The sequence below is a fragment of the Megalops cyprinoides genome, chromosome 21 (assembly GCF_013368585.1).
Source record: "Megalops cyprinoides isolate fMegCyp1 chromosome 21, fMegCyp1.pri, whole genome shotgun sequence".
Taxonomy (NCBI): domain Eukaryota; kingdom Metazoa; phylum Chordata; class Actinopteri; order Elopiformes; family Megalopidae; genus Megalops; species Megalops cyprinoides.
Window position 1 is genome coordinate 7,182,280 of NC_050603.1, and position 12,902 is coordinate 7,195,181.

At 42.2% G+C, this 12,902-nt stretch overlaps 1 protein-coding gene across 2 annotated transcripts in view; it reads right to left on the reverse strand.

Annotated features, from left to right (window-relative positions):
• LOC118796281 (histone-lysine N-methyltransferase 2B-like) overlaps positions 1–11,516 on the reverse strand; it is a 32,244-nt gene extending 20,728 nt beyond the window's left edge. For both annotated transcript variants that reach the window (XM_036555095.1, XM_036555094.1), the window contains exons 1-5: positions 11,190–11,516; positions 6,998–7,076; positions 2,428–5,433; positions 1,921–2,123; positions 1,526–1,627 (exon numbers count right to left, since the gene is read on the reverse strand). In XM_036555095.1, coding sequence (XP_036410988.1) covers positions 1,526–1,627; positions 1,921–2,123; positions 2,428–5,433; positions 6,998–7,076; positions 11,190–11,492 — 3,693 coding nt within the window. In that variant the 5' untranslated portion in view covers positions 11,493–11,516. The remainder of the gene's footprint in view (positions 1–1,525; positions 1,628–1,920; positions 2,124–2,427; positions 5,434–6,997; positions 7,077–11,189) is intronic.
• Between the last annotated feature and the right edge of the window lie 1,386 nt (positions 11,517–12,902).

Consider the following 12,902-nt stretch of genomic DNA (forward strand, 5'->3'; position numbering starts at 1 on the left):
ATATCTTAGTTCAAATGCACACATGTGAGACTTAAGATACACTGTGTTTACAAGTTCAAATATTCTTTTTAAACATTTTTCAAACGGAAAGACGATGTGGAACTGATGGCCAGAGATCACCGAACACATGTGAATGTCTTAAGCTCAATTAAAGTTTTGAATGTTGGTACTTCACACAAAGTGCTGGCAACCAGACAAGAGTGAAACTATTTGTGTTCGATCTGTTCAGTTGTTTATGGCTGTTCCTGTCAAATCCATGCTCAGTCGGTCAAGGCCCGAGCCTGGAACCTGAAAAACCTGTCAGAAGGCTTTGTGTCCTTGACATGTGCCACAGCGATCTGGGAATCGATAGTGTTTTGAGAGAGCAGTCAAGTGGCTCTACACTTACACTGCAGCTGCTATGCTTGCAAGCACTCATTACTAAGGCAACATCACTCTCAGTTTTTATAGACTTGATGAAGCCTGGTGTTACATGATGATTTGTAACAAGGCAACTTTCAAAAGGGGACGGCAGCACTGATGTGTTTCTGAACAAAGCAAGTGATATACGATCCATTATTTCAGGAACAGTGCCATGTAACAATGAAACAGCTGCTTCCCACTCTAAAACTCCTTCAACAGCAATGTTTGAAGTTGAAATATGTGCAAACAGGAAGAGGTACCCTTATCAAAATTTGGTTTTAACTAATTACGTTGACACTTAACACCCTGGCTTCACAGCTATGTTTTACATTTTATTCAAGTGACTTTCTGCAAAGAACAATGCTATATTAGGGCTGGGCTATATAGCCGTCGCGACATATCGAATAGTTATTTTTAGCGCAATAACAGCTATCCCCGGTATGTGGCGTTAGGTATCTTCTTGTATTGTTTTCCCTTCAGTCATCCCTGATGCGGGAGCACACCTCCAGTTTTCCGAGGCCATGTGAAAATTAATTAAAGCACATTGTAGCTTTCGCAAGCACACAAACTACAGACAATCTGCGCTATTTCGCGAGCATAATCATTTACTCTATTTATGCGATTGGTATCGATTATTCTGTGAATTATTTGTTTTATTGTTAATCAAGGAGGATAAAGGGGAACAGGTTGAAAGTAATGATAGATTTAAAGGTAGTGTTTCCGCTTCCCCTGTTTCCAGCGCACCAGCCGCCTCTGGATACAAGTGATATTTTTCTCCCCCGGAAGCATTTCACTGAGGTGTGCTCCCGCATCAGGTATGACTAAAGGGGGGAAAAAAATACGGGACGAAACCTAATGCCACATACCAGGGATCGCTGTTATTGCGCTAAAAATAGCTACTTGATATATCACGATACTTGTTATGTTACAATGATATAATGCTATAATGTATGTTTTTGTTTACCACTGACACGATAAGTAAATCACGATGCATTTTATCATCTACAGACTTGTCTCTCAGGCAATTAATTTTACTTTCTCCTCCTGAAGGAACAGAAATTGACACCTACACACACACCTACACACACACACATCAAAGCAGCAGTGTCTAGTGATCCAATACCTGAGGAGCAGCCTCCTTGTTTAATGTCCTGACCACTCTCCTTCTCTTGATCCTCACTGGAGCTCGATCCTGGGGTCCCAAGTTGACAGATCCAGAGAGGAGCTAAAGTGAACAGTGCCATGAAAATGAGTTACTGTGCTTTCCCTGTGCTGTCAGCCACGTAGAAAGGTTCTATTTCATTCCTGAAAAGTACACACAACCTACACATGAAAATTGCTATTTACAGAAAATATATATACTAAAAAAGATACATGGCATATTAATTTTCAGATTTTAGTTAATTGATTTGGCCAGATGAATTAAGTAACCCTTCTGGGACTTGTAAAGGCCTTCACACTGCAAAACACAAACTGCATTTAAAAAGTACACCTATGTATGCTGTTAATGGTCATCACCTGGGAAGACTTAAGCTGTTTCTGCTGGTCAATCTTGATGAGCTGGACCTTGGCTCTCTTTAACAGGTGGAACATCCTCTTGTTGGCACCAGTCAGACAGACCCTGTGGGTCGTGCCCTTTTCCTCAATCACAACTTGCTCACGTTCCTCTTTCTGGTCCTCCTCGGGCTCGCCAACACTGGGCTCCAAAGCTTCATCCTCTCCTACGGTGGAAGACGTGAATTTTATGCAACCTTCTCAACAAACCAGATGGTAATCCACTTCCCCATTATAATCAGGGGAAATAAAAAAAATACAGTTTTTTTTCCTGTCAGCAAGAGAATGTAGCCACAAAGTCAATAAGTCACTGTGCACACGTGGCAAATAGCAATAATAGAAATAATGCTAAAAAATGAAACACTAGGAAAACAGCATTGATTAATGTGCTGAAGAATGCAAACCCTCTACCCTCAAAGTGGTAGCAAGCATGCCTAGACATGCCAAGAAAAGAAAGAATGGAATACCTACCTTTGATTTTCACCGTCAGCTTGGACGAAGATGCATTTCCATCTTCTTCATGTCCTTCCACAGCTTTGTCACCATATATGGACATCTGAGGTTTAGAACGGACGCGCACTGCTACTTTGCGCACCACCCCAGGGGAATCAAGGTCCTCCATCTTCAGCTTGGCTTTCTTCTTCTTCTTTATGTGAGTCAGTGACAAAGAAGGATCCTGGGTTTCCCCTGCTCTTCCCTCCCAGCTTCTGCTCTCAGCATCGGAAGGAGACCCAAATGTTCTGACTCCTTCCTTCACCTTCTTCTTCTGACCTGTGCCTGAGGTCAGCTTCTTCAGTTTCTCATAAATGTTCAGTGCTGAGCCCTTACTGAGCGTGGAAACCTTATTTGGAGGCAAGCTGGTGGTCGTGGTGGTAGAATCCGATGACATTAGGTCTTGCATGGACAGCTGGGGACTTTCTTGGGTATACACCTCCTCCTCAGCACCCTCCAGTGAACGCCACTTGAAATTAGGCTCACGTAAGGGGGTTTTCCTCTTCCCAGACAGGTTAGGTGAGGTTGCACTGTCTTCTTCAACTTTTATGTCACAGCTGGTACTCATGGCTTGGGACACATCAGCATCTTCAAAATCAAAGAGGGGCTCAGGTAAATAGTCATCCTTCAGACAATCAAACAGGTCCTCAGAGTCAAAGTCTTGTTTCCTGGCTGATCGAGGGTGCAGACTGAGGTGGCCTTTCTTCTGAAACATTCTGAGAGAAAGCGCAGACGAGTCCTCGTAATCCTTGAACCTCTTTGGTGTCTTGATGACTCGAGAGGATCTTGCACTTACAACAGCTGTAGAGGAGTGCGGCTCGTTCAGGAACTTGTCTTGCTGCTGGTCATGGGAGACTTGGGGTGACTGTCCACCCATCCCTGCCTTCGCCGCTTCTTCCAGCGGATCTGGGATCACTTCGTAAGTAAAAGTGATCAACTTCCGCCTGTGCCTCTTTGGCTCTTCCCCAAGGCTTCTTGGGGATGGCCGTACAGGTAGTTCTTCCGGCTTCCTTCGATATCCAAATATTGACTTGCGCCTCTTCTGTTTGAAAGGCTTTCTGACACGTTTCAGTGGGGGTTGTACCGGGGCATCTCCCTCTCCCGGCACTGCCACCTCCTGTTCCATTTCAGGTTTTATATTTGCCACAGCTTCGGTAGATTGTGATCCAAAAGCATCTGAACCCTGGCAAGTCTCCTCCTTTAGTGAAGATAATACTCTGGAAACTCCCATTTCTTCTGCGTCCTGTTGTGGTTCTGAAATAACATCCTGTGTGGGACATTTCCCCATCTGAGCTTCATCTTGAGCAGTAGGCAATTGTGGAATATTTTCAGCACTGACGTTCTGAGTCTTTAGTTTCTGTGCTGTCAATGGCTTACAGCTCTGCTTCCTTTGCGGGAAGGTAAGGTTAGACCTGTCTTCTGCTTTTGGAGATGATGGACTATTCACTGTAGACAAGGTTGGCAGATCTCCTTGAATTGCACTGACGTTTTCTGCAACGTGCTCCTTTTCTCTGAGATCAGAATCGATCTGCTTCAACAATGATGGCTGCAGACTTCCGTGTTCACTTGATGAAGACACAACCTTTAGTTTTAGAGGTGGTACGACAACCTCTCCGACCAATATGCCCTCCTTCGCTGTTTCCCCTGATTGTGCTTCCATTGCGTTTCCCATTTCAGGTCCAAGTTTTCCCTTACCGCGTGTCCTCTTGCATGTCTTCTGTTGCTTCTGGGTGCATTTGTTTAGACCTGGAGTGGTAGCTGTAGGAGAGGCTTCGTCCTCTTTTTTGTCATCTGTGATCATCACATCTTCATTCTCCTCTTTCATTTTACCAGGCCCTTGCCTCTTCGGTGCCTTCCCTTTTCCTTTCACCAGAGTCAGGGTCCACACAAATTTGCTTTGCTTCTTACATGATAACGCCTTCAAGTCCTGGTCACTACGGAGAGACCTGGCAGAACTGGCAAGCACAGCTTTGGGGTTCCTCACTCTCTTCAGTTTCAAACCAGGGATACCAAAGTCTTGACTCTTGCTTTCAAAAGCCAGACTACCAGTATCAAATGGCTTTTCTTGCTCAGCACCCAGTGGAGTTTCGATATTTGAGGCTTGTTTGTCCTGCTTCCTCTGTTGCCTCCTTCCCACATTGTCCTTCTTGCTGCTGACCACTGACGTAGAGTCCGCTGTCGCTGCCTCTTTGGATAATGGCTCTGCCAAGCTTCCCTCTGTGCCCTGGCTTTCCAATTCTGCCACCGAATTTACATCAGTTTCACACTTCACAGCTTTTTTACACTGTCTCTGTCCCTTCACCTTGTTGACTTCAGTATTTGGCTCTGAGACCTTTTGTCTGCATTTGCTCTTCCTGCTGTCAGCATTGGGTGTTGTGCTTCCTCTTTGAGGCACAAGAGCATGTTTCCCTAAAGATTTTTTCCCTTCCACCTTTGGGCCCTCAGTCTCAGATTTTGCCTGTTTCCTATCATTGCCAGCTTTTATTACCTTGCCTGCCAAACTACGTCCCTGCCTTGTAATTCTGGATCCTCCACTTGTACCACCTCCCACTTTAAGGCTCTTTCTTCTAGCATCTTGCTTCCCTTTCTTTAACTTCACCTGGGCACCAGAGGACTTTATACCTTGGAGTTTCCTGCCTTTTGAGAGGAATTTGTATCCTGACACCTTGACTTTTTTCAGTGGTTTCTGACTAACTATCACTTTCTTCTTGACTGTCTTTTTGGAGACTAGTTTTAGGGTAATTTTGGGTCTTGTTTGTTTTTCTTGACTCCGTGCAGTTGAAGTGGTGAGTTTTGAAAGGTTGTTTTTTGAACTCTTGCCACCATTTTTCTGAAGCTGATCGGTTACAGTTCTCTGCCTTGGTTCCTGAGAGGGTTTGGAGCCTTTTTTAGGAACTGGTAAAGCAGTCCTTGTTTCTGCATGGTCCAGTGCTGGATGAGGATTCTCTTCTGCCACTTTTGACAATTTCAAATCAAGGGGGTTGCCTAGAAATTAAAAAAACAAACACCCGCAAATCCGCATGTAAACACATAGGTTTAACACACAGTTTCTTTTAAAAAAAGTTGATTCAAGTCAAAAGCCTTATGCCTTCACAAATGTCCTACTTTACAACATAAAACTGCCCTTCTCTTCCAGCTGCTACACTCGAATGTGCTAACCTTCCATCCCCACAACCTCAGATTTCTCCAAAGTATCCACTCATTAAATTTGGCACACTTCTTGAACATAGCCTGTAAAATACTTTTGTTTCCCTAGGTCCAAGGTCATGCTACGTATAACTATCAGATACCTCTTTCAGATATCAGTAACGGTTCACAATATTCACTCCTTCATCACAAATTTGGCACATGCATCAGTCAAACTGCATACAGACACAAACTGCTCTACACTCTGCACACATCTCAGCTTGCCTGAAGGACATTTCAGAGCGGATGGTGGACCGCCACCTAAAGCTTAACCTGGCAAAGACTAACATGCTTTACATACCCTCCAGGTGCTCCCAAGTTCAAGAGCTCTCCCTCAGCCTAGACTCTGCAAGCTATTTCACCATTAGCACTCCTACGATCAGATGCCTTGGGGTAGTGCATGACAACCAACTTTCCTTCTTCAAGTCTAGTTCAGGTCCTTGTCCTCTCACACCTAGACTACTTTAACTCCCTCTTTGCTTGTCTTTTTACCTGTGCCATCAAAACCCCGGCAGCTAATCCAGAATGCAGTTGCTTGACTTGTCTACAACCTCCCTAAACACAGCCAAGTCACACCCATCCTCACTTCACTGGCTTCCTGTTACAGCTCACATCAAGTTCCAAACCTTGGTGCTGTCATACAGGACAGTGAATGCCTACAACCAGGCTTTAAACCACATGTACCGGCCAGATCACTACACTCTGCAGGGTCACTCTCTCAGCCACGATGACCATCTATACTGCTACCCCAGTGGTGAAATGAACTTCCCATGGGGGTCCAGACAGCAGAATCACTGGCCATCCTCCAACACAGACTGAAGACCCACATCTTCAGATTGCATCTCAGTTCCACCTCAATCCCCACCCCCTAACACCTGCTACTTGTATTACTTGCTGCTTGTTTTACATGTAGTATCACAATGTTACAGATACTGTGATCTAGTGAAGTATGGGAGTAGCGTACTTTGCTTCCCTTATTTTCTAGACTGTCTTGTTTCAGCTTAGCACAAGTTAACTTTTGATGCTGTGCTCACATTCACTGGTCTGGGAGTTTATTAGCCTGGTCTGATACTGTTGCTCACTTAACTTCATACACTTCTGTTCTCTTGTCCTAGAAGTTGCTCTGGATAAGAGCTTCTGCTAAAGGAATGTTATGTAATGTAATTTAATAACAATAATTTAAGTTTTGGGGTTTGATCAGTAGCCACTCCCAGTATGGTAGCAAAATCTGATTTAAAGACAGCAAAAAAAATCAGCATTGCTGTACTGGGTGAAAATTTGGCACAAACATTTTTCAAAGTTTACTGACTGCTAAAAAATACTGCTGAGTATAGGCAAAATTAATTTTCTGTGATATACTTACTTCTGGAAGAATCCTGCCTTGATCGTAGTGAATTTCTGTTGCCTTCATCCTCTACTTCAAAGCCTCTGAATTCTTCTCCCTGAAAGATATGAAAATGCACACATGCAGACTCAACTCTCACAGGACTTGCATGGTATTACAACATTTCCTCATGTTCCACTCACTCCTAAAATTCACACAAGGTTCAAGCTTTGGATTTGGTCAGGATTACATAACCATTCAACCCATCCGGATTTTCACTGATGCCCAAGTGGTTTCTCTTAACGATGATGGAGGCAATGCCTAAACTCACAGCCTATCAGAATTAATTTAGTCAGCATTACAAGTTGCACCCCAATTGAAGGCAAACTCACTTTGATACGACTTTTGTTCGATATTGTTTCAATATTGCTAACAACAACCCAACAGGAACAAATTTTATACATTTAAATTGCGTGTTTGGACTGATTTAGTCAGTCCAAACTAAGCTGCACACTGTGGAGACTCATCTTACTATGCTGAAACTGGTGGCTAGGCAAAGATAAACCTCAAATGTTGCGAAAACTTGAACTTCACAATCTCAAGCCTTTCACTTAGCAGAAATGGCATCTGGATTCCACCTAAAGTAGCTAACTAGATATGATGGTACCATGACTATTTTTTGTTCTATGCCCTGTGTGACTATATCGTTAGTTGTGTTCTTCCAATTACTTATTGATAATTTATGACAACATTGCTATTTACAAACTGCATATGTTAACATCATTTTTGGCAAACCAGCTGCCGGCTTCGCTTAACAAAACACAGCTTTAGGTGGCATTTCCTTTACAAGTTTTTTTTCTCCCCACATTTCACACACTAACTCTTTGCTTTGGAGATGCATACTCGACTTAATTTGTTAACAGAGCTCCTGTCCTGTATTGATAAACTGTGGAATGTCTGGACGATATGCATTTTCAGTAATGCACTCCAACACAAACTAAGATCTTCTTTTCCTAGATGACCCTTAACCGTCCCCCACAGGCACTCCACCCAGCACGCCTCCACCAAAAATCATGGCAACCAACACAACAATAAAGACACAATAAGCAATAGAGCTTTTACTACTTTATTTTCCTTGACACCAGACCTAAGATTACATTGTTCATCCCCAATCCTAACCAATCCTTTAATGTTACTCTTTTATTCTGATCCAGGATTAGTTGCAGAAAATACCTTAATCAAGGGCTTAATCAAAGTGACTGCAGCTACACCAGCCATGTGCATGCACAAAGTTACAGAGTTGAACTTGTTTAATAAACCTGACCAATTTCCATCAAAAAAAGATGCCAACTAAAGCTTTAATTTATTAATCAGTGCTTACACAACTAATCTATACATTAAAATTACAGTATATATAAAGTCTACTATACGTTATCACCTTTATATCAAGCTTACTACTCAAGTACATTAGAAATGAGTTCATGAAAAATTACCAGAACCACAGTTAGCAGTAAGATTTGGAGGAAAAGGGAAATTTAGAAATATGCTGTGAAACCTTACTACCTTTCAGCCCAACAAGTGATATTAATGATGATATTATTCAAAGTAATTAGATTATGTTGTAAATATATGAATTATATTTCAATTTTATTACATGAAAAAGTTATGTGAAGTTTTGGAAACAGGTAGGTTTAACTTCATTAAAAACATCACGATGATAAAGCTCCCCCATCCAAGCATGAGGTCTCCTTTTTCTAGTGTTTATTTTTACTGTAGAGAATGCTGGAGTTACACTGTAAAGTATACCGAATGTTTTCTGTTCGGAATTATGTAGCCTTCGTATACTGTATCGTGCATTGCACTTATATTGTTATCTCAGCATTGTTAGAGGCAGAAAAACATTCAAAGGGGGACAGTTGTGTCCCGTATGTAGTCTTTGATGCCCCTTTTTAGATGTATTCTGTACTTGCTCACTCCAAGTCACACTGGAGTGACAGCTTACTGGCCTACTTATTACTTTGTATTTATTTTGAAATAAATGTGTTTATTATTTTGTGTTTGCTTTCAAAATGTATTTTTTATTTGTGCATGTATTTATTGCATGCAATTTAAAAGTCAACGCGTGTAACATTTCCTCACCAGGACCCTAAAAGTGAGACGTGCACTGAAGTGTGAACTTTCTCACATTACACCCCTACTGTGCAATCTTTAAGGAAAAATAATTAATTCGTTAAATTTTTCCTTTGCAAGCATGCGATGGTATGTTTGTGATAGCTGTGAAACCGCTACATGAACCCTCCGGCTTCTCCATAACACTTGGTAGGTTTTCAGCAGGAGACCTTCGCGCGCAGCCAGGTGCACGTGTCACGTGAAAGCCGTCGCTGCCGCTGCAGCGTTTCTTGCAGATCGTGATGAAATGGACCTGCAATCGAGAAACCTCTACACTTTGGCTCTATTTTTGGTAGGTTGACCACTTGAAGAAAACTTAAGGGTAATTCTTTTGATTCTACCTAAAAGATGTTTCTACCATGCAACTGTGATGCGTCTTTATATAGCTAACGTTACACAAGAAACCAACTTGACTGCAGCAGTTCACTGTAAACCCACGATTTTATGTGGTAGCTAACAGTAAACGTCAAAAGTTGATTTCTGGTCAACTGCAACGCAGAAGATGGTCTGTGGTCAACTGCAACGGACCGTACGTCTTCTAGCGTAACTTACACTTAGCTACCGCTGCTCAATATAAACGCGCGAAATCGTCCGTTTACACTGTTTAAACTTTTTTTGTTTAAACTACAGACCTTAAATGCACAGTCTAAACCGTTCTGTTACACATATTTTTGATCATTCATCCAAACCTCATTAAAACAGAACTGCACCGAATACTAACAACTACAGGCACCCAGCAACATGAAACCTGATGTTAGCTAGATCGCTAGCAAACCTCTTCTAGCCAACAGCAATTACACCGGGTATTAGCACCCTTTAACAACTCGCCACTTCGCGCAACGTTAATATAACAAAATGTATAAACAGTATAACAGTGGCTATCTAGCTTTACAGTTGGCGTGTAACTTACAGCAAAAAAAGAATGACTGGCGCCATCCCAGCCAACGTAGGTTTTGTTTAGAGAAGATACTACTCGTTAACGTTTGCCATCTACCTGTTGCTAGGAGAGGGACGTAGGCACTCCTCTGCATGGCAACATTACAGTATCTGCTATGCTGATGCATTGATCAGTGGACAAAATTTTAGTTCGTGCAATTTAAAAAAAAAAAACAACAACATTTGCCTCTTTTTATGGTTGGTTGCTTGCTCAGTGCAGTCTAGCTGTGTAACTGAACAAGTCGTATATTATACTTGCCAGCTGTCCTGCAAAAACTGTTTTAGATGCTCAAGAGACCGTAACGAAATCAGCTGCAACTGCGTGTCCCCGATTCAACCCTTTTCTCCCGGTATATTTCCCGGCTTGCCAAGGAATTCAATCCGAGTTACACTAGCTAGCACCAGGTCATTTTCTCCAAGCCATGGTAACCTTGTTACTACAATACCAGGGGGTGTCTAGCAGAAAAAAAAACTCAAATTACTCCATGAGTAGCTAGCTAGCATCGAGACATAAAATATAGACATCACGGCTAGGTAGCTAGCGAGACATGTCAACGTTAACGTTACGTTAGCTAATTAGTTATCTGCTATATTTTAACTATATAACGTTACTGTAATGTTACTGTACTTACAATACATCTTTATCTAGCCCCGCCCCTTGCCACACAGAGTAAGCCACTGCAGCACATATAGCTAACATTTGAGAGCTAGCTCGCATATAAGCACCTAAACAGTTTATTCACGCCCATCAGCAAGAAGTAATCCATTCAAATTCTGCTTACTTTGTCCTATCTTCAGCACAGTTAGCCAGAACGGCTCTTAATCTACCAAATATCTGACCGGGAAATGCGTGAAGTATAAGATAACCATCGTTAGCCAAGTTAGCTTCGGATGGAAAAAAAACATCCTCGTCGCAGCGCTAACCAGCAGCAAACGCTACATTTTCGCTCGATGGCGCTTTTCAGTTGAAGTCAACCAGCAGCCTAGCTAACATCAGCTAAATATGTTAGCTAAAAAAGCGAAACAAGTAAACTGAAGAGTACCTCGCTAGCTAGCAATACTGCTTTAAAATATGGTAATTCCAGCGACTAAATCATTCAAGACAATATGCGATTATGGAGCTTACCTCTTCGCTCCCGCTTGAGCTGTAGCCGGCCTCCGCCTGCCGCTTGTAGTGCTCCGCTATCCCGAGTAAGCGCAGGAGCGACGGGTCCTCGTTAGGCTTAAGTCCAGTGCTTGCGGGCCTCGGGCCTCCGGTTCCCGTTTTCCCATCATCGGCCCCCAGCCGTCCGAGCTGCGGACGTTTCTCCGAGCGCAGAAGGCTACGGGACGTCCACGGTCGGCCCGGAAAGCGACCCCGCGTTGTGACTGTAACGCTCGGACCTCCGACAGCAGTCGCAGCCGCTGATCCGCATCCCACTGCCGCCATTATCAGCTTCAACAACAACAACGAAAGAGCTTAGGGGCGAGACGAGGGGGAAAGGCGCGAGATAGGGAGGAGAAACCCTAAGCCTTCTGGGAAAACGAGTCCTTTTTTTTTTTTTTTTACATTATTAACTAAGCTTATCGTGTCGAAATATTGTAACTGAAATACACGAAAATCAAATATTCCTACAGCTAGTCATACATAGCTTAGATCTAATTTCATTTCATTGTCGAACGTTTAAGCCACTGTGTCACTGACTATAAATAATGTATTTCCTTTTCCAGTTATAGAATTGCGCACCAACTTATGCGGATGCACTGAAGCTCATTTTAACATCTGGAAGAGCCTGGGTAATTCCCCGTGACAGCTGTTAGAGAATCCTGTCATGTATAATGTTCGAGCAGTCTTGTTAGACTTGAAAACCTCTGGAAGATTTTGCTTTAAAAAAAGGAGGGGTCTGGTGACAAAATCCATTTTATCATTAATTTCATGCAGTTAATTAGAACATAAGTTTAACTGGTTTCATACACTTTTGAATATGGAAAACTTGTATGTACCAGAGTAGCTTATGTAGAATGTCAAAGAAAGCATACAAATATGAATATTCGAATGCTAATGAAAGCAATGCACGCGAACACACAGCCAGGGTTGAACATATTTTGTCGATTCGGTTAAAAACGTACATAATTAATTGATGCCAGCAGAATTACAGTCAAGGCAATAACTAAGTCTGTCTTACTGTGTTTCTTGTATATTATCTATTTCCTTATTGGTGAAATATTAAAAAAGAGCCATTGTTTCCCTAAAGCCTACTGTATATTCAGACCTTACATGTTATTGATTGCAAACAGGCGGTGTCTGTCGGGGAGACCTGATTGCAATGAACCATTGGAATTATTGCAAGTTACTGAGAAACCTACCGCGATCCCTCCCTTATTACAGCGGATGTGGTTGAAACTAATTACTGTAAAAGACAGACAAGGACTGAGCAGTAATTTACAGCTTCAGAATTAATCCTGGCCGCAGCTCAAATTCTTTTCCACTGCCTCTAGTGGGCAGAAGAATTTGTCACAATCTTGCCTTATCATTCTGGGAGCCGGAGAGGGGAAAACCTAAATACAAGGTCCCATAAAAAACACAGATTTTAGAGTTCATAGTTAGGCTTTAAGGACGTCAATATTAAAATTTGAGCATGGGCATTTTTAGTAAATGTCGTGCTATGAATTATGGAAATATACACTGCTCATGCACTTCTCATCCCAAAATTATTGAAGTAGTTCTAATAATTAGTATTACTACATAATTAGTATTACTAACTCTTAACAATTGTATGGGATTGGGACCTTTCAGAATTGTATTGAACCAGAGTATGTAACCAGAGAAAGTGAAGTTAAGGGGATTAAAACAAGGCTA